Source organism: Perognathus longimembris, chromosome 7 (assembly GCF_023159225.1).
Source record: "Perognathus longimembris pacificus isolate PPM17 chromosome 7, ASM2315922v1, whole genome shotgun sequence".
NCBI lineage: Eukaryota > Metazoa > Chordata > Mammalia > Rodentia > Heteromyidae > Perognathus > Perognathus longimembris.
This window is the reverse complement of record NC_063167.1, coordinates 1,963,618-1,989,324: the sequence shown is the minus strand read 5'-3', so window position 1 is coordinate 1,989,324 and position 25,707 is coordinate 1,963,618. Positions and strand designations below refer to the sequence as shown.

At 60.7% G+C, this 25,707-nt stretch overlaps 1 protein-coding gene across 1 annotated transcript; it reads right to left on the bottom strand.

Moving 5' to 3' along the window:
- Positions 1 to 854: 854 nt before the first annotated feature.
- LOC125354430 (coiled-coil domain-containing protein 27-like) lies at positions 855 to 25,707 on the bottom strand. Its single transcript, XM_048350005.1, has 17 exons — positions 25,638 to 25,707; positions 25,245 to 25,388; positions 21,962 to 22,114; positions 19,043 to 19,455; positions 18,487 to 18,758; positions 18,319 to 18,397; positions 17,112 to 17,308; positions 16,725 to 17,002; positions 15,944 to 16,104; positions 14,238 to 14,438; positions 13,365 to 13,439; positions 12,700 to 13,108; positions 12,457 to 12,587; positions 6,657 to 6,734; positions 6,228 to 6,440; positions 1,672 to 1,773; positions 855 to 977 (listed from the first exon to the last, which is right to left on the bottom strand). Exons 1-17 carry the CDS (start codon positions 25,705 to 25,707, stop codon positions 855 to 857), a joined length of 3,099 nt encoding a protein of 1,032 aa, XP_048205962.1.

Here is a 25,707-nt window from a genome sequence, read left to right as displayed (position 1 = left end):
GGTCACTGCTGGGGCGGGGCCTGCGTGGAGGGCGGGGTCTGGGCGGGGCCAAGGGCGGGGGGCGGGGTCTGCGGGATCCGCTCCAGCGCCACCGAGGCTCCCGGAGCCGCCGCGCGTTCAGAATCCGGGGACGAGGGGAAGCAGGCCCGGCTGGCGGTGGCCTGGCTGCCTCCTGGAGAACCAGGACCCCGGTGGCGGGGCCGCCCTCGTCCGCGCTGAGCAGGGCCGGTGCCCGCGGGAGCCGGGTCCCGCGCGGGCTGCGGGCGGAGGGCAGGGCGGACCGGCCGGCATTCCTTCCTGGGCACTCGGTCTCTGACCCCCGGCCCACGCTGTCGGAACGGCTGGGAGCAGAGCCAGGACAGGCCTCCCTCCCCCCCTCCCTCCACCCTCTGCCCCCCACCATCCCCCCTCCCCCCGCCTCCCACCCCCGCCTGGGCCTGAGGCACGGCCTAGAGGAGCTAGTTCAAAGCCCAGTGCCACGAAAATCAGAATGTTAGGAGCTGTAGGCCAGTCAGGGGAGGCCCTGCGGGGTGGGCGGGGGGGGGGGGCCTCAGGTGGAGAAGTCTGTGTGGCTGGGGAGGCCAGGAGGCGGCGCTGCAGGTCAGCCGCAGCAGCCCAGGCTCGGGCCTCCTGCAGGGTGGGGGCTGGGAGGCGACCCCGCGACCCCGTTGGGCCTGGGCTCGGGGAGGAGTGGTGAGGGAGCTCTGGACTGGGGGTGGGTACCAGGGAAGAAGAGACCACAGCCAACACTAGGGTTTAATTCTGTCTCAGAGAGTGGTTCGCCCAAGGCGGCTTCCGGCCGCGTCCCAGGGTCCCAGGCTGGGCCGGCCTCCTGCCCGGGGCCCAGCCTCGTCCTACTTGGAAGTAACCTTCTTGACCTTCGTGGGCAGGGAGCTGTCCGACGGCTGCAGCGGTGGCACCTTGACCCCCTTCTGCTTCAGCTGGTTGTAGAACTCGTTTCTTTCCGAGATGATTTTCTGCACAGGAAACAGCCTTCCGTGGCCTTCTCGCCCACCTTGACTCTGCAGCCCCCCCCCCCCCGTCCCAGAACGCGCCACACCAGGGGTGTGCAAGGAACACTGACAAGAAAGTGCTTGTCCTGACACCTCCCCTTCCTGTGGTGTAGACACTCGGGCCACGGCTGCCCCCCCCCACGGCTCACCTCCCGAGCACAGCTGACCCCCCCCCATGGCTGACCCCCACACACAGCTGACACCCCCCCCCACGGTTCACCTCCCGGGCACGGCTGACCCCCCCTCCCCCACGGCTCACCTCCCGAGCACGGCTGACCCCCCCCATGACTGACCCCCCCCGCAGCTGACCCCCCCCCACAGTTCACCTCCCGGGCACGGCTGACCCCCCTTCCCCCACGGCTCACCTCCCGGGCATGGCTGACCCCCAATGGCCACAGTTGACCCCACCACCACAGCTGATTTCCCACCCCCCTCCCAGCCACAGCTAACCCCCACCACCATGGCTGAAACCCTCCACCCCGGCCCATCTCCCTGCTCTGGGAGCCCAGCGCGCTCCCTCCCTGTGAGGTCACACTGTACAGGTGGCACAGCCAGGGGAGGGCAGCATTCTCTGCACCCGTCCCAGGTCTCCCCGCCCCCCCCCCCCCAGCTGCAGGTGGGGCCCCAGGAGGCAGAGGCGGCCAGGCCCAGCGCGCACCTGCAGGGTTTCCAGGATGGAGTTGTCCGAGATCTCGGTGGTGGCCTTGGTCCCGCTGGCGCTGAAGGCGGCCTGGATGACCTTGTTCCGAAGCCTCTCCAGCTGCAAGCAAAGCGGGGGCGCGGTTGCCCGGCCCAGGTCAGAACCCAGGTCCAGGCTCGCCTAGAATCAGAGACTAAGGCTTCACCAGGCTTCCACTCATCTGTTCTTCTTAGGATGGGAAAAGTAAAATCTGCATGGTTTTATAGATGTGATGGAGCTCAGTGGCAGAGTGCTCGCTTAGTGCGCAAGGCCCTGGAGTCTATCTGCAGCACCATACAAAATAAGATAATAGCTGGGAGCGGAGGCTCCTGCTTGGAGTCTCTGCTCGCTAGGAGGTTCAGCGTGATCGCATCTCAGATCAGTAAGCCGGCTCGGCAGTGCGCAACTGGGATCCTAGCTATGGGTAGGGACGCCAGAGGCACAGGCCGGAGGATTATGGTCTTGAGGTTGGCCCCGGGCCAAAACCTAAGGTCTTACTTGGGGGAAGAAAATTAAAAGCCCGAGTGAAAGAGGGCTGGAGGTAAGGCTCAATTTGTGGAGCACTTGCCCACAAGCTGTAGGGACACCCATGATTAAAACTCAAAACATTACAAAGCTGTTCACAACCCCAAGGGCATCCACTTCTCCCCCCAAAGAGTTTCAAGAAGCATGCTCTGGCCCTCAGGACACTCTCCAGAAAGCCAGTGTGACAGAGAGTGTGAGCTCACACACTTGTGGCCCTTGGGTTGTGGCATTTAAAAATCTAGCCAGAGAAGTGGATCTGTGGCTCAATTGATAGAGTGCCAGCCTTGAACAAAAGAAGCTTAGGGATACTGCCCAAGCCCTGAGCTCAAGCCCCAAGACAAGCAAAAAGCCTTTTAGCCAGGCACTGGTGGCTCACACCTGTCATCCTAGCTACTCAGGAGGCTGAGATCTGAGGATGGTGGTTCAAACCCAGCCTGGAAAGAAAGTCCATGAGACTCTAATCTCCAGTTAACCACCAAAAAATCCAGAAATGGCCCAAGTAGTAGAACACCAACCTTGAGTGGAAAAGCTAAGGGACACCCCTCCCACCCTGAGTTCAAGCCCAACATTATTATTGTTATAAATATGGCAGAAGTGGGCCTCAGTGACACTGTTTCGGCCAGTCCAGAGCCCAATTGCATGAGGGCACAACTGGGTTAAGTTGGTGGAAGGGGAAGACAATATCTCAACAGCCACGTGTTTGAGACCTTGCTCTCTGCTTCATTCGGAATCAGGAGTGGCTGGGAACAGCATTTCAGCTTGGTGCTGAGTTCCTGACCAGCCAGGACATTGCCTGCCCCGTGCTCACACTGGTGGCCAGGAGCAAGTCCCGGCGGCGGATGGCCGTGGCATCTCCGGGGGCCTCGGCACCACCTCAGGGTCTGGCCCGGCTGCCAGTTGGGCAGGTGAGTGGGTCATCCACCACCACCCCCGCCCCCGCTTCCCTCTCCCTGCCTGGGAAAGGGGGTTAATAATCCACTCAAAGATAAAGCGAAGGAAGACACACGGGGTCCACACAGGACTACAAGTCCAGCTATCCCTATTTACAGATGGCAAGATCTTATAGCTCAAAGATCTTAGAGTGGCATTTATATGCTGAACACGGCCACACTGCCAAAAATGATCTACAAATTCAACTCAAGCCCCATAAAAATCCCAATGACATTCTTCACTGAGATAGAGAAAGCAATCCAAAAAGTCACATGGACCAACCAAAGGCCTCCAATAGCCAAAGCAATTTTAAGCAAAAAAAAAAAAAAAAGCAATGCTGTTAGTAATACAATCCCAGATCTCTCAAACTTTACTACAAAGCTATAATAGCAAAAACAGTTTGGCACAAAAACAGGCATAAGGACCAATAGAACAAACAAGAAGACTCAGAAATAAACCCACATATTTACCTGATATTTGAGATGGGACCCAAAAATATATGTTGGGAAAGAGATACTCTCTTCAATAATTGGTATTGGGGGAACTGGACATCCTTTTGTAGAAACTAAAATTGGGTTCCTGTTTGTGCCAATATCAACTCAAAGTGCACCGAAGATTTCAACTTCAGATCTGAAACTTTGAGACTACTGCAAGATGGAAGAGGAAAAACACTAGAACTCCTTGGCATAGGCAAGGACTTGTTGAAAAGAGTTCCAGTAACACAGAAAATTTGACAAATGGGATTACAACAAAATAAAAAGTTTCTGCACACCAAAGCATACAGTTACTAAACTAGAACGACAGGCAACAGACTAGGGAAGATCTTTATGAGCAATACATCTGACAAGTGCCTAATCTCCAAAATATACAAGGAGCTTAAAAAGTTAACTCCCCCCCCCAAAAAAACTAATAAGTCAATCAATAAATGGGCAAAGAAGCTAAAGAGAGACTTCTCGTAAGCAGAAGAATGGCAAATAGACACCTGAGGAAATGCTCAACTTCCCTGGCTATACGGGAAGTGCAAATGAAATCAACACTGAGATTCCATCTCACCCGAGTTACATTGAACAACAAAAGCTGGTGGGGGTGTGGGAAGAACCTTATCTGGTGAGAATGCAAGCCAGTACAGCCGCTCTTGACAGCAGTCTGGAGCTGCCTCAAAAAAGGGAAAGCTGGACCTTCCCTATGACCCAGCCAAACCACTCCTGGACATCGACCCGGAACGTCATGAGCCGGGATACGGTAATGACACATCCGTGTTCACCGCTGCGCTAGTCACAATCGCCAAGCTGTGAAACAGCCCAGATGCCCTACATTAGATGAGGGGATCAAGGAAATGTGGTGCCTATACACGGTAGAATTTTAATCATACATCAGAAAGAATAATATTAGGCCATTTTCAGAGAAATGGGTGGACCTAGAACAAATGGTATGAAGTGAGGTAAGCCAAGCTTAAGGGACAAAGGGTGTGCGCTCTCTCTCATATACGGAAGCTAGATCTAAAATACACCGGGGCATGGTGAACTAAGGGGACCTGTGCATTTACACACAAACAGGCTGACTAAAGGAGGTGATTCCATGGGGAGGCATTGAAATGCGTATTTCCTCTGAACATCTAACGCACTCTTTACCAAACAAAATTCCAAGACATAGAAACATGTTTTTTTCTTCTGTTTTTCTTTTGCAAAGGGGGACCCAGGTACAGAGGGAGTAAGGGTGAGCAAATACAGTCACTGTATTCCATACACACAGGGTAAAATATACACTACATAACTTTCTTTCTCTTTTTTGTTTTTTTTGCCAGTCCTGGGGCTTGAACTCAGAGCCTGAGCACTGTCTCTGAGCGTCTTTTGCTCAAGGCTAGCACTCTGCCACTTGAGCCACAGCGCCACTTCTGGCCATTTTCTATATATGTGGTGCTGGGGAATTGAACCCAGGGCTTCATGTATAGGAGGCAAGCACTCTACCACTAGGCCACATTCCCAGCCCACACTATGTAACTTGTGGAGGGGGAAAGAGGGGAAGATGAAGGAGCAATCCTACCCAGGAAGTATTGTACTCATGCCCTGACTGATGAAATCATAATTACTGTGTAGTTATAACCCTTAAAAATGACAAAAATAGGGCTGGGAATGTGGCCTAGTGGCAAGAGTGCTCGCCTCCTACACATGAAGCTCTCGGTTCGATTCCCCAGCACCACATATACGGAAAACAGCCAGAAGTGGCGCTGTGGCTCAGGTGGCAGAGTGCTAGCCTTGAGCGGGAAGAAGCCAGGGACAGTGCTCAGGCCCTGAGTCCAAGGCCCAGGACTGGCAAAAAAACAACCAAAAAAAAATGACAAAAATAAAAAAAAGGTCAGTCCCACGCTTTGTTAGAGGGTGAAATGAGCCGGTCTCGGCCCCCGCCCCCTGGGTGGCGGGCCTGGGGGAGGGCCACTGCTACTTTTCTTCCCTCCACTTGCCCTAACTCCTTCTTGGCTTTCTGCACCTTGACAGTTCAACCCAAGACCCGCTTCCTCCATCAACCAACAAGGAAGATTCCCTCCGCCATCTCTCTCTCTCTCTCTTTCATTCTTTTCTTTCTTTTTTTCTCTCTTTTGTTTTCCTTTCTTCCTCCTTTCCTTTCTTCCTTTCTTGTAGTATTGGGGTTTGAACTAAAGGCCTTGTGCTTGCTAAACAGGTGCTTTGAGCTCTACCATGTTGCTTAGGTTACTTTACTACTACCATCATTCATTTGGCCAGGTCCTCCTTTCTAGGGTCTCCCACAAAGCTGGAACCACAGGCAAGTACCAACATGCACAGCTTATTGATTAACATGGGGTCTTGCTAACTTTTTGCCCCCGCTGGCTTCAGACCTCAGTCCTGCTGCTCTCTCCCTCCTGAGTAGCTGGGATTACAGGTGTGAACTACCATGCCGCGATGATCTCCCCACTCCTTGAGGGTCAGCTCCATGGTTGGCTGCTCAGATTCGAGGCCGGAGATCCTGCCTGCTCTAGCTGCCCGGATGCGTGGCGAGCAAGGGGCCTACTGCGTGCCTGCCAGCCCCAGGCCGAGGCTCTCAGAGGGCGGGGCTGGGCCTACCCGGGACTGGGCGCTCTCCAGGGCCACGCGGGCTTGCTGCTCCGCCTGCTGGGTCATCTCGTTCCTCAGCTGCAGGTCTTCCTGCAGCTGCTTTCTCCGCTGCAGGTGGTCCTGGCTCTGGTCCACCTGCGCCTGCAGCTCCGCCACCCTGCTGTCCAGCTGCGAGATGGCCAGGTTGCGCTCCACCATGTCTCTCTCCAAGTTCACCACTTTCTGGGGAGAGCCAGAGCATAGGCAAGCAGCCATGTGGCCAGAACGGCTCCTTCCTGGGCCCCCGGCCTTTCCACTGGGTTCTCTGGGCCCAGCCCAGCCCCCACCCATCACCAGGGGCCCCTCAGGTGGGTCTGGATAAAGAGGCCCGGGCTCAGCTGCCCAGGAGCTTCAGCCCCACCTTGTGACCCCACCAACCCCAGCGCCCCCGGCCATCACCTGGCGGAGGATGAGGTTCTCCCTCTCGATAAGGCCCATCATCTCCAGGTGCTTCTTATCCTCCCGGAGGTTGGAGAACTGGAAGGCAGACAGAGGGGTCAGAGGACACGTGGAGCCGCTGCCTGCCGGCCCGCCTCGGCCCTGGAGGGTGGGGAGCCGTGGAGAGGGGGTGGGGTGGGAGCCTGGCCTTGTGGGCTGCAACAGATCAAAGCAAAGGAGCCCTCAGCGCCTGTGGGGAGAGCTGACTCCCGGCCCAGCTCGCTCTCCAGTGCCTACGGGGCTCAGAAGGCGGCAGCCCAGCTCGCTCTACGGGGCTCAGAAGGCGGCAGCCCAGCTCGCTCTACGGGGCTCAGAAGGCGGCAGCCCAGCTCGGGTGCTTGGCTGCGTCGGAAGTCTGGACATCCACAGAGCCCGGCACCTGCGTCGGGACTGCCCGGGGGAGGCGGCGCCTGGTGTGTCACTGTGGTGGCACTGAGTTTGAACCCAGGGGGTCTCAGGGGGTCTGCACACACCCCCTCCCTCCCCCCCCCCGCCCGCCAGCTCAGACAGAGTGTGGGCACCTCCAGCCCTCTGTGCACCAGGCGCGAGCACGCGCGAGCGAGCCCGGGTCTGCAGGCAGACGGTCTGGTTTCCCGGATTCCACGAGGGACCGGCCACAGCGGCAGGAAAGCCGGGAGGGAGCTGCCTCTGTCCTCCGGGTACCTGGCACCCTCCGAGCCTCCGGGCAGCACAAGTCCCTCGGGAACGACAGGAAGCGAGACACACCGGAAAGGCGTGTGAAGGGTGGAAGGGCAAGGGGCAGAACCATGGCTGTGCCACGGTCCCAGCGTTCCGGAGGACAAAGCAAGGAGGGTCGCAAGTTCAAAGCCAGCCTGCGTTACGTAAGGAAACCACAAACAATTCCAGGTTCACGCCTAGAATCCTAGCTGCTTGGGGCCCTGAGACCTGAGGACTGAAGTTTGAAGCCATCCCAGGCAGACGAATCCATGAAACGTTAATCAGTAACCCGAAAAGAAAGGCCGAAGGAGAGGCAGGACCCAAGTGGTAGTGTTGTGGGGAGTAGAGCTGACTCCATCTTGACTAGGGAAACATGGTAGGAAATGTTGGGGGGAGTAGAGCTGACTCCATCTTATTATTAGGTCAACCTGACCCCAAAATTCTGCTTCTGTAAATGGCTTAACTTGCTTGTTGCGTGTTCTGCCCCCTGCGTCAACCTCCTACATCTGTGCCACACCTTTACCTTTATAACCCCAATTTGAGCGCTCGGGGTCACAATGGCAGCTCCAGGGTCTGCACTGTGTCCCTGGCCGGTCAGCCTGTTTTTCACTACTGCAGTTTCAGCTCCCGAGTCTGCGCTGCGTCCCAGGCCGGTTGGCTTGCTTTTTGCTTCCCCAATAAACCCATCTTTTTGCCTGAGACTATCTCTGAGTGGTGGACTCGTGGAGGGATGGGGAATCCCTCCCTCAAACCCGTAAGAGTAGGAGGCCAACCGTGAGCAGAAAAAAACTGAGGGAGAGCTCGAGATCCTGAGTTCAAGCCCCAATACCAGCACAGGAAAACAAATCAATAAAGAGGGGAGGGATGGGATGGGGGGGGGAAGGGAAGAGAAAACAACAATAAACGCTTCCAGAACTAGAGACAGAAGTTTCCAAATTGGCCACCGAGGGTTCCTACGGTAGATGAAAACATGACCTTGATCGTCCGACCTGGCCTGGGGAGGATTCAGGCGGCCTCGGACAAAAGTCAGGTTCTCCCAGCTCGCCGATGCGGCACACAGCCCGCGGGAGTCACGGGAGTCACGCCACGTGGGGGAAGGAAGCCAGGGTGGCTGGATCCTCCCCCCTCCCCCGGGGCGCTCAGTGTGCGCAGTGATGGGGGGGTGGGTGAACGGCAGGTGGGGGGGCAGCAGGGTAATGAGGAAGGCTTTAGGTTACAACAGAGAGAACCGTGTCAGGTATCAGAAGCATCCTTCCTCAAGTACAGAAGTGTGTGTGTTGGGTTTTTTTTGCCAGTCCTGGGCCTGAGCACTGTCCCTGGCTTCTTTTTGCTCAAGGCTAGCACTCTGCCACTTGAGCCACAGCGCCACTTCTGGCCGTTTTCTATATATGTGGTGCTGGGGAATCGAACCCAGGGCCTCATGTATATGAGGCAAGCGCTCTACCACTAGGCCACATTCCCAGCCCCTGAACTCTTTACTCTTGACCCATCTTTCTCACTCAAGGCTGGCACTTTATGCTTGAGCCGTACCTTCATTTTTTTTCCCTGGTTCACTGGTGCTAAGAGTCTCACAAACTTGTCTACCCAGGCTGGCTTTAAACTGCAATGGCAGATCTTAGATTCCTGAGTGGCTTAGATTAAAGGTGCAAGCTACCAGCACCCATGTAAGACACAGGTATTTCTTGTTTTTTTTTTTTTTTTTTTTTTGGCCAGTCCTGGGCCTTGGACTCAGGGCCTGAGCACTGTCCCTGGCTTCTTTTTGCTCAAGGCTAGCACTCTGCCACTTGAGCCACAGCACCGCTTCTGGCTGTTTTCTGTATATGTGGTGCTGAAGAATCAAACCCAGGGCTTCATGTATATGAAGCAAGCACTCTTGCCACTAGGCCATATTCCCAGCCCCCCAAATTTCACTTTTTTTTTTTTTTTGGCCAGTCCTGGGGCTTGGACTCAGGGCCTGAGCACTGTCCCTGGCTTCTTTTTGCTCAAGGCTAGCACTCTGCCACTTGAGCCACAGCACCGCTTCTGGCCGTTTTCTGTATATGTGGTGCTGGGGAATCGAACCTAGGGCCTCGTGTATCCGAGGCAGGCACTCTTGCCACTAGGCTATATCCCCAGCCCCCGACACAGGTATTTCTAAAGACTTTGCTAGAAACATCCAAAGTGGTTGTTGGGGGGTGGCAGAGGAAAATGAAAAAACAAAAAGAAAAATAAACGGAACTATTTGATTCTGTGATAGGCATGAATAATTCAAATTAAAAAAAAAAAAACCCTAAAAGTACTTAACGGAACACGAGTTGGCTGGGTGGGTTAGCACCCCTCTAGGCACGGATGGGCCTCAGCTCCTGACCTGGCCCCGGAGATGTCTGGGCATCATGAGAGAGGAAACCGGGCCGGAGGGAATGGGCGCGGGGCCTCTCAGCCCCCCGGGGCCGGCCGGGCTGTCACCAGCAGCCGGGAGCTCTGGGCTCAGGATGCTGGCGGTGAGGCCCCGCCCCCAAGGCCGGTGAGGCCCCGCCCCCCAGAGGCCGGCCGGTCCCCGCCTCTCAGGATGCTGGCGGTGAGGCCCCGCCCCCAGAGGCCGGCCGGTCCCCGCCTCTCAGGATGCTGGCGGTGAGGCCCCGCCCCCAGAGGCCGGCCGGTCCCCGCCTCTCAGGACGCTGGCGGTGAGGCCCCGCCCCCAGGAGGCCGGCCGGTCCCCGCCTCTCAGGACGCTGGCGGTGAGGCCCCGCCCCCCAGGCCGGTGAGGCCCCGCCCCCCAGAGGCCGGCCGGTCCCCGCCTCTCAGGACGCTGGCGGTGAGGCCCCGCCCCCAGAGGCCGGCCGGTCCCCGCCTCTCAGGATGCTGGTGGTGAGGCCCCGCCCCCAGAGGCCGGCCGGTCCCCGCCTCTCAGGACGCTGGCGGTGAGGCCCCGCCCCCAGGAGGCCGGCCGGTCCCCGCCTCTCAGGACGCTGGCGGTGAGGCCCCGCCCCCCAGGCCGGTGAGGCCCCGCCCCCCAGAGGCCGGCCGGTCCCCGCCTCTCAGGATGCTGGCGGTGAGGCCCCGCCCCCCAGAGGCCGGCCGGTCCCCGCCTCTCAGGATACTGGCGGTGAGGCCCCGCCCCCAGGAGGCCGGCCGGTCCCCACCTCTCAGGATGCTGGCGGTGAGGCCCCGCCCCCCAGAGGCCGGCCGGTCCCCGCCTCTCAGGATGCTGGCGGTGAGGCCCCGCCCCCAGGAGGCCGGCCGGTCCCCGCCTCTCAGGACGCTGGCGGTGAGGCCCCGCCCCCAGGAGGCCGGCCGGTCCCCGCCTCTCAGGACGCTGGCGGTGAGGCCCCGCCCCCAGGAGGCCGGCCGGTCCCCGCCTCTCAGGACGCTGGCGGTGAGGCCCCGCCCCCAGGAGGCCGGCCGGTCCCCGCCTCTCAGGATGCTGGCGGTGAGGCCCCGCCCCCAGGAGGCCGGCCGGTCCCCGCCTCTCAGGACGCTGGCGGTGAGGCCCCGCCCCCCAGGCCGGTGAGGCCCCGCCCCCCAGAGGCCGGCCGGTCCCCGCCTCTCAGGATGCTGGCCATGAGGCCCCGCCCCCCGGAGGCCGGCCGGTCCCCGCCTCTCAGGATGCTGGCGGTGAGGCCCCGCCCCCAGGAGGCCGGCCGGTCCCCACCTCTCAGGATGCTGGCGGTGAGGCCCCGCCCCCCAGAGGCCGGCCGGTCCCCGCCTCTCAGGATGCTGGCGGTGAGGCCCCGCCCCCCGGAGACCGGCCGGTCCCCGCCTCTCAGGATGCTGGCGGTGAGGCCCCGCCCCCCGGAGGCCGGCCGGTCCCGCCTCTCAGGATGCTGGCGGTGAGGCCCCGCCCCCAGAGGCCGGCCGGTCCCCGCCTCTCAGGACGCTGGCGGTGAGGCCCCGCCCCCAGAGGCCGGCCGGTCCCCGCCTCTCAGGATGCTGGCGGTGAGGCCCCGCCCCCAGAGGCCGGCCGGTCCCCGCCTCTCAGGACGCTGGCGGTGAGGCCCCGCCCCCAGAGGCCGGCCGGTCCCCGCCTCTCAGGACGCTGGCGGTGAGGCCCCGCCCCCAGGAGGCCGGCCGGTCCCCGCCTCTCAGGATGCTGCCGGTGAGGCCCCGCCCCCCAGGCCGGTGAGGCCCCGCCCCCCAGAGGCCGGCCGGTCCCCGCCTCTCAGGACGCTGGCGGTGAGGCCCCGCCCCCCAGAGGCCGGCCGGTCCCCGCCTCTCAGGACGCTGGCGGTGAGGCCCCGCCCCCCAGAGGCCGGCCGGTCCCCGCCTCTCAGGACGCTGGCGGTGAGGCCCCGCCCCCAGAGGCCGGCCGGTCCCCGCCTCTCAGGACGCTGGCGGTGAGGCCCCGCCCCCAGAGGCCGGCCGGTCCCCGCCTCTCAGGATGCTGGCCATGAGGCCCCGCCCCCCGGAGGCCGGCCGGTCCCCGCCTCTCAGGATGCTGGCGGTGAGGCCCCGCCCCCAGGAGGCCGGCCGGTCCCCACCTCAGGATGCTGGCGGTGAGGCCCCGCCCCCCAGAGGCCGGCCGGTCCCCGCCTCTCAGGATGCTGGCGGTGAGGCCCCGCCCCCAGGAGGCCGGCCGGTCCCCGCCTCTCAGGACGCTGGCGGTGAGGCCCCGCCCCCAGGAGGCCGGCCGGTCCCCACCTCTCAGGATGCTGGCGGTGAGGCCCCGCCCCCCAGAGGCCGGCCGGTCCCCGCCTCTCAGGATGCTGGCGGTGAGGCCCCGCCCCCAGAGGCCGGCCGGTCCCCGCCTCTCAGGATGCTGGCGGTGAGGCCCCGCCCCTAGGAGGCCGGCCGGTCCCCACCTCAGGATGCTGGCGGTGAGGCCCCGCCCCCAGAGGCCGGCCGGTCCCCGCCTCTCAGGATGCTGGCGGTGAGGCCCCGCCCCCCAGAGGCCGGCCGGTCCCCGCCTCTCAGGATGCTGGCGGTGAGGCCCCGCCCCCCAGAGGCCGGCCGGTCCCCGCCTCTCAGGATGCTGGCGGTGAGGCCCCGCCCCCCGGAGGCCGGCCGGTCCCCGCCTCTCAGGATGCTGGCGGTGAGGCCCCGCCCCCAGGAGGCCGGCTGGTCCCCGCCTCTCACGGCTGCCCTGGCCTCGAGCTCAGGGCCGCACCTTGTCCGACATGGCCTGCAGCTGCTGCTTCCGCTCCCGGAGCTCCCGCTTCAGCATCTCGTTCTCCATGTTGACCTTGCGCAGCTGAGACTCCTGGAAATCGATCTGTCGGTGTAGGGATGTGATGGCTCCTGCAAGGGGGGTGGGGGGTGGAGGGAGGAAGCCAGGTGTGACCCCCGGCCCCCTCTCTCGCCCTGGGGAGGGAGGGACGGGCGCCCCCTCGCCGCCCCCGCGGCCTCCCACCTACGGCCAGGGAGTGCCGGGTCCTGGTGAGCTCGAGCTCCTTCTGGAAGTCCAGGAGCATGCGCTCGTACTCCTCCAGCTGGGCCAGCAGCTCCTCCTCGAAGGAGTCGGTGAGCGAGTACAGCTTCCTGACCGGGTGCTCGTCCTCCTCACGAAGCTCCCACCCACCCCGGTCCTCCTCCTCCTCCTCTTCCTCCTCCTCCCCCTCCTCCTCCTGCGGCTGCGCCTCCTGCTGCTCCTCCTCTTCCGTCCTGGCCTCCGCGTCCTTGTAGACGGGGACCCCCGCCCTGCCCGCGCCGCCCTTCGCTGAGGCTTGGGCGGGCTCCTCCAGGCCCTTCTCCTCCTCCACGCTCCCCAGCTCCAGCTGCTGCTCCTGGGCCGGCTCCATCGTGGCAAACGCCTCTTGCATCTGGGGGGGGGGGGAAGAAGGGGGCTGGGCAGGGAGGTGGGCACCCCCACCCCCAGGAGAGGGGGGGCCCCAACTTAGGCCCAAGCAGCCCAGGACCTACTGTTGTTCCTGCCGTCTGCGCCCTCCAAGGGGTGATCTGACCCCCAACACCCTCACCTGTACTCGGGGAGGGCCGGCCCCCCAGGGCCGCAGGAGGGGACACTAGCTCCTGGCACCACTTGGGGGGTGGGGGCCGGGACCAAAGCCAGCTCCATACCTGGATCCAGTGCCGCATCTCCTCCTCGTCCTTGTAGATGTTCTTCAGGACGCCCAGCTGCCCCACGGACCACTCCTGTGGGACGCCCGGTGGGGTGACGCCCCCCCTCCCCCGGGATGCCCCGCCTGACGACGCCCCCCTCCCCCGGGACGCCCCACCCCAGGTCCTCCGAGTCGGGCAGGGCGCCACAGGGTGGGGGGGCTGCCGATGCTCAGTCCAGAAGGACAGTAGGGCTCGGACCCCCCCTGAGAGCAGTGCCCTCGCCAGCAGCCCTGTGGTGAGGCGAGTCCTTCTTTGCAGGAGTTGAGGAGCCCGCCCCCCCACACGCATGCACACACACACACACACACACAGAAATTCCATCACACATACTCACATGCACATACACAATCACACCCAAATACACTCACACACACTCATCCTCATACACGCTCACAGAAACTCAGTCACACACACATACAGTTACATACTTACTCTCATACACACACACACACACACAGAGTCTCCACCCAGTGCCCTGGGAGGGGGCCGCCTGGTCTGGGCAGCTTCGAGGCACTGCCCGTGGTCTTCAGTCTCTACCGCACCCCCCTCCCTGCCCCTCCTGCCAGCCCGGCGTGAGTCTGCGCTGTGTCCTCTGGGGAAAGAAGTCAAGTCTTGGAAAGATGAGGGGAGCAGCCCAGGGCCCCACCCCAGCCGCCTCCACGCAGGCCTCCGCCCAGACAGGCGGGTGGGTGGCGCTGTGTCTCCACGGCAGGCCGGCCTCCCGCCCCAGCCCTGGCTTGAGAGGCGGCTCGCGGGCCCCCGGCGGGCTGGGCGCTCTGGAAGTGGAGCCCGCCGCTCGTGGGGTGGGGTGGGGGGGGTGAGTGCTCACACTGCCCGCGGGCGCCGGCTCACCCTGTTGAGAAAGGCCATGGGCAGCTCCTGGCTCCGGCTCCTGAGGAGGGACTTGAGCTGCTTCTTGAGGACCTCTCTCTCCCTCCGCAGCACCTGGATCTCCTGGTCTTTCCTCTGCACCTGGGCCTCCAGCTCAGCGAGGCGCTGGATTTTTTTCCCCATCATGAATAGAGAGTGGTCCTGGTGGAAAGGCAGGAGGCTCCCTAGGCCGCCCGCCTGGCGGACTCTTCCCGCCATGCCACCCCGGACGCTGGAGGAGCAGCTGCTTCCGGCCCAGGAGGGGTGGGCCTACTGCCTGGGACCCCCTCCCCACCCCAACCCCAAGGCCAAACTACGTACCGAGCCCAGGTCCAGAGAGCAGACACTAGATCCGATCCAAGAAGTTGGCTCCCCCCTCCAATCCCCCCCTACCCGCCTGGCTCCTGCACCTCCCCCGACCATGACACAGGTATCAGGCTTTGAGTTCACATTTAAGCAGCTGCCCCCTTCCAGACCTTTGGGGCTCTGGAGGTTTGTCAGGAAGCCAGCTCAGCCTTCCTTTGTCAAAGTCTCAACTCTCCTAGCTCCTCAGAATGGAAGACAAAGTAACAACATCCTCAAGAAAACAGCAGCTGAAACAAAGTCTCAGCAAACCATCTCTGAACTTGGAGGAATGTGGGAAAGGAATTGCCCAGTTCCCAGCAGAATATTCTAGAAAGGGGTGTGCAAATAAAGCGATAGTCCTCCCCATGGCTCACAGATCAAAGAAGAAGTCACACAGGGAATGAGGATGCATTTAGAACTGAATGTATCAAAACCTGCAGAATGCAGCTTACCCGGTGGCTAAAGTCAAACTCATAGCATTGAATACATCTGTGAGGGACAAAAGGAGCAAACCAATGACCTCAAGATCCAGCTCTGGGTTTAGAAAAAGAAGAAATATGGGCTGGAAGTATGGCCTAGTGGCAAGAGTGCTTGCCTCCTACACATGAAGCTCTCAGTTCGATTCCCAGCACCACATCTATGGAAAACGGCCAGAGGGGGCGCTGTGGCTCAGGTGGCAGAGTGCTAGCCTTGAGCGGGAAGAAGCCGGGGACAGTGCTCAGGCCCTGAGTCCAAGGCCCAGGACTGGCCAAAAAAAGAAAAAAGAAAAAGAAGAAAAATTATAAGACAAGTACAAGCCAGTCTCTCCTTAAGGGCTGGAAATATGGCCTAGTGGTAGAGCGCTTGCCTAGCATGCATGAAGCCCTGGGTTCGATTCCTCAGCACCACATATGTAGAAAAAGCCATACATGGCGCTGTGGCTCAAGTGGCAGAGTGCTAGCCTTGAGCAAAAAGAAGCTAGGGACAGTGCTCAGGCCCTGAGTTCAAGCCCCAGGACTGGTAAGAAATTAAAAAATAAAATAAATAAATGAAAGGCTAACACCACAGCTGTTGTCTCACACATGAATCGCTGTGTACCAAGTTGAAAATTGTTATTTCTATTATCTAGAATGCATGCTCCAAAGCGAGAATTTCTGGGTCAACAGATAATAGGGTGATTGCCAGTCAAGTGCATGCCAGCTTTAACTGGCACCCTCTGGAACGGACACACACGGGGACAGAGCGACTGGTCAGACCTCTGGTTCACAGCAGCCCACGTCGGGGCCTGGGGGTCATGCTGGGCCACATCTGGGCCCGGCTGCCCAGCAGCCCGCGGGCCGTACCTTCTCATGGATGACGGAGATGTACCAGGGCAGCCTCCGCTTCGGAGTAACCAGGAAGGCCGTGGGGATGAAGCTGAGGCTGCGGCTCAGGCTGGGGCCCTCGGCCTCCCTCTGCCGGTAGCCGAGCTCGCAGGCGCTCCTGCTGAACTTGAGGGGGGGCCCTGTCAAGGAAGCAGAGGCCAGCAGGCCAGCGGCCCTCCTGGTCCTGCCAGTGGAGACGCCCGCCCTTCGGCCTCCCTGAGACTCGCGCGTGTGTGCCCACGGCATCTGTCTGTCTCTGAGTCCTGCCACCAGCCCGCCATCCAAGTGTGCGGCGTCCTAACCCGCAGGCGGCAGGAGGACGGGGGCCTCCCGGGGCGACCACACCTGGCCACACCTGGCCCGGAGGACGGGGCGGTACGGTGCTCATCCAGGTTCCCAGGACAAAGGAACCAAAGCCTGGGAGGCAGGCGAGAGGGCGGCCGGAGCCGCCCGGGGCCCTCGTGGGCCACACACGCCTGGACCTCGGTGTCCTGTCTTTAGCTTTGAAGCCAGAGGGGAGTCTAGGTTTCCTCAAGTGGGGAGGCAGGGGCCACGGTGGCAGAAGGCGTTGTCCACGTGCTTCGTGGTGACTCAGGAGTCCCCTCGGAGCCTCAGTAAGGGACAAACTCTTCAACTGCAGTTGAGCCGCAAGGAACAGCTCAGTGGACGCCGAGCGCGCCGCTTAGCAGGGTCTGGGCGAGCCGGCACAGGGGACCCTGGGGAAGGGAGCCTCGAACCCGGGGCCCCCGGGTCTCCTCACCATCCTCGTTCATGTTGGAGCCCCGAGTGTCCGGGAGAGGCTCCTCAGCCCCCCTCCAGGCTGGGGAGCTGGCACACACGACCATGGGCAGAGTGACCATGCTGTCCGAGCCTGTGGATGCAAAGTGCCACATGTGACTGGAGAGGGCTCTCATCCCCAAGAGACTGTCGTGCCCGTTATCTCTTAACACGGAGCAGGGTGGGACATAGTGGCACGCTCCTGTCACGCCAGCTACTGCAGAGGCAGAGATTGGGCAGATCTCCGTCTTCAAGGCCCACCTTGGGGGAAAAGGGAGTGAGACCGCAGCTCAGTCAACAAGCTGGGCATGGCGGCTCTTCACTGTCGCCCAAACGACTCAGAAGGCGTAGGTAGGCGGGTGCGGCCCACAGTCCAAGGACGTATTCAGAAGTGGCCTGAACGAAAGCACGAGTTCCAACCTCCTGCTGCCGCCGTGAACTGCCTGAGTAGAGCAGTGGCAGCGTCCGATGGACAGAACGCGATGGAGAACCCCTCGACCTCAGGCCGGGCACCGACGGCCCCCAGGGACGCCGCTTCTCATCAGGACGGTGTGGCCCGGGGCCGGGCTGGGATCCCAGGGAGGGCGTAAGAGTCAGCAGCTGATGAAAGCACGGGCTCCGCTCTCCCTCACTGAGCCGCAAGCAAAGTTAAAAAAGCAGCTCTCTCCCTCTGGCCTGGCCTGGCCGGCCCAAGCTAGTACTGCATGCCGGAAACCTACGGCGGATAGCTCAAGAAAGGTGTGGGTCCCGGGGAGACGCATTCGTAAAATGACCCCGCTGATCAAGAAATGTTTAGGAAACTGGTGGCTCACACCTGTAATCCTAGTTACTCAGGAGGCTGAGATCTGAGATGATGGTTTGAAAGCCAGCCCAGGCAATAAAGTTCCTGAGACTCATCTCCAATTAACCAGTAAAAAGCTAGAAGTAGAGCCCGCAAAGGGACAATGCCCACACCCCTGAGTTCGAGCTCCAGGACCGGCACAGAGTGTTTAAGAAAAATACTCATTTTCAGGAAGGACACCGGACTTAAAGCAACGTCTGATGGGGCTGGTCCTTTGTTTAAAAGGATGCACGAGGAAAACACACCTCTTCACCGCCATGACTCAGACTCAGTAAATGGATTGGACGTGGTACCCTGGGACCCATAGGATCGCGGCAAACAAGGGAACCGCCAGAATGACCCATCGCTCAGGTGCCCAGGACCCAGGGTTCCTCGTCAGGAAGGTGAGTTTCCTCCTGAGTCATTCCCACCCGACACCCTCCAAGGTCACAGGCCCAGCACACTCCTCCACACCCCGTTCTGGTGGGGACTGCCCTTTCTGGGCCTTGGCTTCTACCTTGATGTGTCCTAAGACTCCTCTCTGCGAGGACATCAGGAATCTTGTCCCCTAGAGTCTGTGGGAGGCCTCCCCCTCCCCTGTTCCCCTAGCACACGACAGGGCCCTTGGCAATGCCAAGGTCAGGGAACAGGGCAGTTGGGACGGGGCTTTGACGCTGGCCGCTGCCTGTGTCCTCCGCAGGAGCAGGAGGGCTAGATGCCGTGGCTTCCGGGGCTCCTTATGGGTGTTTGTGCCTACTGGGCCATTGTAGGCCTTAAGGGCCTCTTTCCTGAAGCTTCTAGGAGCTCCAACCATCTCCTTCCCCTGCTCTACACGGCTGGCAAGCAGCAAGGGTGGGAGGAAATGGCAACAGTAATGGGGTGGGGGGAGCCGTGAGCGCGGTTCCATCCGCCCCCCCTTTCCAGCCGCTGCTGCAGCTCCCGCTGCGCGCCTGTGTGCGGAGTGGCTCCTGGAGCCCCCCGGAAGGCCGGGCCGGGGCCGAGGGCCCCGTGGAAGTCCCAGCCGGAGCTGAGGGCTTCCGGGTGGCAGGTGGCGCTGGCGTGACTCTTACCCAAGTATGACATGGAAGTGGCTTTGGTACTGAACTGGGGGCATCCAGGCCGCATGAGGAACACTTTCCTCAGTTCCTCCATTTTGGACACGAAGCCGGTGGGGCTGGGAATGTCCTTGAGCTCATTCTGGGGAGGCAGGGGGGAGCAATGAGACCCCATCGCTGAGAGACGGCAACTGGCTGCCACCCCCCCCCCCCCCCGCACACCCAACTCTGCAAGGCTTGTGGAGACCTGAGCAAAGACGCCCTGTGTCCAGTTGGCCTCCGGGGCCTCCCAGCAGCCTCCCCCCCCCACTGCCCCTGGCCACCCCTCCCAGCGCACCATGGGGCAGGGGACCCATCCACCTGGCTTTCCCTTCGCCCTCCCTTCCAAGCCACACCTAGAGACGTCTTCTACTTCCAGGCCCCTACCATCTTGGAGTAGTAGCGCTTGATGACCTGAGCCGACCTGTGGAGGCCCCCCCACTGCTTCCCTTCCGGGTCGTGGGAGTCCCGCGTGGCCACGCTCTGGAGAACGCGCATGCCCTTAGCGATGGGGTGCAGGGAGAGACTGTGCCTCTCGGAGACGCTGCCCTTGCTGGGCAGCATCGGGAAGGAAGTTCGGAAAGACGGGGCTTTCTCCTTTTGCCAGCTGAGCGCTCCGTGCAGGCCCATGCTCCCCAGGACCGCGCTGCGGCCCCGCCGGGACCTGGAGCCGGGACCCGAGGGCCGGGCCGGGCCAGAGTGGACCGGCCTCGACGGCCCCCTTCTCCTGGGATGCAGGAGCAATGTGGCATCACAGATGTCTCCATGGAAACAGAGCAGGTCAAATTCTCCTCCATTTTCTGCAAATAGGAAAAGCACTGGGAAGGGGACCCGGAATCTGCTGACACCAAAGCTCAGCTTTGAACTGCAATCCTCACATCTCAGCCTCCTGAGTAGCTAGGATTACAGGCGTGAGCCACCAGTGCCCCACAGTGCAATCTTCCTTCCTTCCTTCCTTCCTTCCTTCCTTCCTTCCTTCCTTCCTTCCTTCCTTCCTTCCTTTCTTTCTTTCTTTCTTTCTCTCTCTCTTCCTTCCTCCCTCCCTCCCTCCCTTCCTTCCTTTCTCTCTTTCTGTATTTCTTTCTTTCATCTATCTTTCTCTTTTTTCTCTTCCCCCTCCCTCCCTCCCTCCTTCCCTCCCTCCCTTCCTTCCTGAGCATGTGTAAGCACCTAGTCTTGAATTCAGGGCCTTGTGTTCTCCCTGGGCTTTTTTGCTCAAGGTTGACATTCTACCACTTGAGCCACTCTACTTGTGGCTTTTTGCTGGTTAATTGGAGAGAAGAGTATCTTTGCCCAGCCTGGCTTTGAACCTCATTCCTCTCCGTACCTAGGATTATAGGTGTGAGCCACCAGCACCCAGCTTGCGTGAAAATAATCCAAGCTTAATTAATCCGATTAAACGACTCCTAATTGGAAGCATCTTCGCTGGATTCCACACAACTGCCAAGCATTTGAGGAGATGAGCCCCAGGCTCTGCTGGCATCTGCAACCGCTCTGGCCCATTGGAAAACTGTCCTTCCTTTGCTTCCCACACGGGTCTTCTGGAGCCAGCTCGGCAGGACCCTTAGTGTAGAGCGCGCACGGAGACGTCCGGTGTGCTGACCCGAGGCTCCTGTCAGTGTGTAAGGATCACTAAACAGAACACGTGATCCCGAGACCTGTGTGTCATCCGTGCAGAGAAGCCGCAGTCTGTGGACTTGTCATGGCTGCTCCTCTCTACGTTCGGAGGATGTGCTTGGGGTGGGTTTAAATGCTGGTATTGGCACCAGATAATGCACCCAGGAAGCAGGAGACGCCCCAAGTCGGGTGGTGGGGGTGAGCGGCAGGCCGTGTTGGCCTGGGGAATCCTCTGCTGCCTTCCAGGTTCTACAGAGCCAAGTGAGTGGCCACGGGAACGAGGGCCGGTGACGAAAGGGCTGGTGGTGTGGGCTCACCCGCGTCTGCTTGCGGCACTCGGGCCCGGGGACCCGGATGAGCATGCCACTCCACTTGGCCCCACCTTCTTCCCTTCCTTGCGCGTGGGCCCTGGCTGCCCAGCCAGGCTGCGCGTTTCTTCCTCTTGAGGTAGAACCCCCCATTCCTGCCCCAGCCTTCCACTTTCCTGTCCCTGGGCCACCCGCAGGCATTGCTTGCTGGCTTCCTCTTGCCACGGGAGGTGGAGGGGACATGGGGGGACGAGGCAGTCGCCGCGTGTGTGAAGCGGCGGCAGCGGCTGCTATGGGAGCGCCTCGGGGCCTGCCGGAGGACGAGGCTCGCCCAGGGGCTTCCCTGGGGCGGATGGGCGCCTGGTCCCCACGGTCTCAGGTGCCTCCCTGCCTCGCTGCTGGAAGCCTGCAAAAGTCTGCCCTGTGTTTACCCCCAGGCGATCCTCTAGCTGCTTCTGGGGTGCGGATGTAGGAAAATACCCAAAGCTCCGACGTTCTGATGACTCAGAGACCTGTCTGGCTGCCCAGACCTACGCTCACCAGCACCAGCAGCTCCTTTCTCTGTTTTGCTGTTTGCTATACAGTCTATGTGCCGGGGATCTTTTTGTCCTGCCCATCTTGGGGCTTGAACTCAGGGACTGGGCTCTGTCCCTGAGCTCTTTTGCTCAGGGCTTGAGCCACCGTTCCGCTTCCAGCACTTCGGGCAGTTAATTGGGGACCAGTGTCTCATGGACCTTCCCATCGGGACTGGCTTTCAATTATGATCCTCAGATCTCAGCCTCCGGAATATCTAGGATCACAGACGTGAGCCATCAGTGCTTGGGTTACCCGCCATGTCTTAAAATGAAACATACATGCTTTATTTGGGTAATACGTTCACAGTCTCCTGGTTTTAACTTCTTTTTTAATCATCTGTAATTTCTCTTCCCTAGATGTGGCCTTGGAGAAGATGCCAGAAAAGTCCTGAAGGGAGAGCTGGCCTGCACGGAGCCAGCCCTGCCCAAGCAGTCACAGGAAGCCATCTGAACTCTTACACGGAGAGTGGGAGCCATTCTGGCCAGAGTGTCTGTGCAAAGACATTTCTAGAATATCCCTTGTGCAGAACAACGTAAACATTTGTGTTCGATTTTAAAGGAATGTAAACGTCCCTAGCAAGAGCCAGGTCTCCAATGTGCTGGGATGGGAATTTGTTCTCTGATGGGAAGTTGCTTGGTAGGGGTGACTTTCCCTTACCGGGGTGTTGTTGCAGAGAAAGCTACAGCTCTTCCTGGCTAAGAGGTGCTTAAACGATGCTTTGCTGGGCCCAGGAATTAACCCCAAGTAGGAGGAAAGCATGTGAGCTTGGTCCAAGCCCGTCTCTCTGCAGTCACTTTGCAGTCACCTTGGAGTCCGGGGAAGATAAGACTGATCAACACCTCTGTGACAAGGGACAAGACCGCCAGAGCCGTCTCCAGAAGGACCACCCGCCAGGCAACAGTGACTTGTGCGTGCTGACTGGCGGTGGCGGTGATGGCAATGGCGTCCCAAAATAACGCTGAACGAAGGACCAGGCAGGTCCCCCTGGGGCTATTTAACACGTAGGCATACCGCTCTCTCTTCAGTCCCCAGCTCTCTGTCTGTGAAACCTAGAGCTCCTGTCCGCATCCCGGAAGTCGGCTAAAGATGGGCTGAAACCCCGTGTTCCCACGGCACGCCGGAGCCCTGTAACCATTCTCCTTTCTCGGCCTGCCACCATGCCTCTTGCACTGGGACGGGAGCAAGTGGCTGGAGCTCATCTGTTGGGGCGTAGGGTCTGAAGGTCCAGTTTCAGACAGAGCGTGCACTAGATCGCGGGAGAAGCGAAAGGGGAAAGACGATCAGATGGGGCGGGGGGGGGGGGGAGACAGAGACGGGGGCCCCCGTGGAGACAATGCCCCTCCTCTTCCTGAAGACTGAGAAACTCAGATAGCAGAGCCGCACGGGACAGGTGCTCTTGGGGAGGGGGCGGGGCAGCGGTACATCCAGATGCCAGCACCGCTGGCTCCCCACAAAGGACTACAAAATAGGGACCCCACCAGCACTGCCGGTGGGCTACGGATTTCCAGGCCCCCTTCTTGCTCTCCTGTGCTCCCCCTCCTCCTCCTCCTCCTTGCTCAGCTTGATCGATGCCCCCTAGGGCGTGAGGAGGGCCTCCCAGCCAGGCGTCCTAGGTGGGGATTTGTACCAACCCGCCAGTAGCTAAGGGGCTTTCCTCAGTTTCCCTGGTCTCTTGCTCCCACTTCCCCTGCCTCATAATTCTTCATGCCGTAGAGAGAAGACCCAGGATGCCTAGACAGTGTCAGCCCTGCAGAGGCAAAGGGTTGGAACAGTCCCGGGAGAGTGCGGCGTGGGCCCCCCAGACCCCGTCTGTAATGAGGAGCTATCACCCCCCGGGGCACACGCGCTGCCGGCCACTTGTACTCGCTGCGCGGTGCGGCTCTGCGCCGGCCAGGGCACCTTGGGGGCCGGGCTCCAAAGGCCCTGCAGTGCCTCAGGATCGCGGGCCCCAGCCCTTTGCTGTTCCTCTGCTCTCAGCCCCAGCCCAGCGGTTGCTGGAACTTGTCCTGAGGGCCCCCCAGACCGTGTTGATGAGCAGCAGTCAGCCGTGAGGGGCGGGAAGGTGCACAGGCAACCTAAAAGGGAGTTCAGCTTCCCCCCCCATCCCCTCCCCCGGCAGGAATTCGTCACAGACCATCTCCATAAGTCCCTCGTTCTCACCCTCCAGCCACCCCCCTCCAGCCCGCTGAGTGTCCTCACCGCACTGAAACTCGACTGCCTGCGAGCAGGGGAGCCTGACGCCCCGCCGCCTCCCGTTTGCCTGCCATTGCCCTGGGCCTTTCTCCCTAGACATGGTGCAATCCCCTTGGGCTTCAGGGGAATCCCCGAGTCCCCCTGGCCCAGGGGACAAACTGAGGCTGCAGAACCTCAACAGAACCTCCAGGGTGGGATGGCCTACTTCCTGCTCTCTCTTGTTTTGTTTTTTTGCTGGTCCCAGGGTTTGAGCTCAGGGCTTGGGTGCTGTCCCTGAGCCTCTTTGTGCTCAAAGCTAGTGCTCTACCACTTGAGCTATAGCTCCACTTCTGGCTTTTTCTGAATAGTTTATTGGAGATAAGGAGTATCACAGACTTTCCTGCCCAGGCTGGCTTTGAACCATGGTCCTCAGAACTCAGCCTCATGACTAGCTAGGATGACAGGCACGAACCACCAGCAACCAGTTTTTTTGGTGCGGGCACTAGGTCTTGAACTCGGGCTCTATCCCTGAGCTTTTCTGCTCAAGGCAGTGCCCTAACACTTGAGCCACACCTCTACTTCTGGCCTTTTAGAAGCTCATTGGAGATAAGAGTCTCACTGACTTTCCTACCCAAGTGGGGTTCATACTGCCATCTTCAGGGCTCAGCCTCCTGAGTAGCTCGGATTTCAGGTGTGAACCACCAGGGCCTGCTGCCCCCAGTTTCCTGACTGTCCCCAAGCTCTGTTTGCCCCTTGTCCTTGCCTCTGAGCAAGGGACAACCCAGGGACGGTTCAGTCATGAGATGCAGTCATCGGAAAGGGTGCTTTATTATGTTACAAAAACAACATTTCCCACCAAAACACAGCTAAAAAAATAACACATTTTTCTAAGATTACATTACCCAAAAGAATTAATAATATAGCTGGAATAAATCCATTAATACTGCTCAACGAAGCCTTATATTACACTGGAAACACGGACACGTGTGTTGCTGGTCAAAGCACCGGAGCGCTTTCGCGGGCTGACGTGCGTATGTGTCCTAAAGGACACGGCTGGGCCCGGTGCGGGCGGGGCTGAGGGCAGTGGCCTGTCCCGCTCGGTCCTGGAGAAGACATCCAGCCACGGCCACGGCGCGGGGCAGGCAGCGTGGGGGCCAAGGCGGCGGTGAGCGGAGGGAGAGGGCCACGCGGGGCCTTCCTGCCCTGTCTTGGCCCAGCGGTGGCTTCAGGCCACCACTGACCACTTCCGGCCGCTGCCTGGGTGCTGCTGGAGACCCCGGCCGGAGCGGTTTTCTTTAGTCTCGAGTTCTGTAGAAGGAGGGGCTGAAGCCAGCAAGCGTGCTCGCGCCTGGCCGTGTGTCCGTCCAGCTCAGAGCTCCTGCTCTCCACGGCACCGGGGGCTCGTCCTGCGGCTCTGAGCCCGGGCGGGGTCTGAGGAGACCTGGGCCCGGCCACCCTCTCACCCCCTCCCCGGCTGGCCCTGGCTCTTCCTTCCTCGGAGGTCTGCGTGACGGCTGCAACCAGCAGCGCTTGCCGGCGGGCCCGCGACGGCCCCTCTGGGCTGAGTGTCGCAGGGAAGGGGCCTGGGATCACGCGTGTGTGACCGCGCCCCTCGGCCGGGCCCGCAGGCCTGGGGGGGACCTGCCTGGCCTCGGAGGTAGGCCCTGTGCAACTGGGCTGAGGCGGGTGGCTTCAAGAGCAAGCGAATGCCCAAGACCTGGACTTCAACCCAGCTAGCCTCGGTTTCCCTATCTGTCGAGGACAGATGCGCGAGGCGAGCCAGGGCTGCCACACCCAAGCCCAGGAAGCCCTGACCTGCCGTCGCACCGGGGCGCAGGTATGCATTTCCCCAGAGATCCCTGGAGGCCAAGCTGGGCGTGGCAAGGCCCGCCGGGTAGTCACCGACCCTGCCTCACTTGGAGCCTCCTCGGCCCCCTGCACCGCACCCCAGTTTCTGGGCTGTGGCTCTAGCTGAGCCCAGGTTGGCATGAGCGGAGCCTGGCCCGGCGGGCTGGCTGCACCGTCCTCTGCCCGAGGCTGCCGCCACCTGGCCGGTGACCCTGGCGACAGGAGAGTGACCTGAACAAGAAAACGCCACCCCCTGTGCCCGGGCAGAGGCCAGCGGCCTGAACCTGAGGCCACGCTGTCCCACCGCCGACAGAGGCCTGGCGTCCTGCAGGCCCCTGCCCCAGACAGCTCCAGCTATGGAACCTCAGAGGGCTGAAAGGAGCCCATCAGAGGGAGTGTGCAGACGCTGTCTCCCCACACCCACTCCTTGGGGTGATGCATAAAGGCCTGCCCCCCCGCACCTGCCCCAGAGCCGCCCTGTGAGGACCGGAGGCCGCTCTCCGCGTAGCCCTGGCTTCCGAGCCGCAGCAT

Excerpts from the sequence above, each read along its gene's own strand:
- LOC125354430 (XM_048350005.1), bottom strand. The coding sequence starts at position 25,707 with ATGCTGCGGCTCGGAAGCCAGGGCTACGCGGAGAGCGGCCTCCGGTCC. Across the intron at positions 19,456-21,961 it reads TATCTTCCCCGGACTCCAAG|AAAATGGAGGAGAATTTGAC; the intron begins GTGACTGCAAAG and ends TCCTATTTGCAG. Across the intron at positions 18,398-18,486 it reads CAGCGGGAGCTGCAGCAGCG|CCGTGTAGAGCAGGGGAAGG; the intron begins GCTGGAAAGGGG and ends GCTGCTTGCCAG.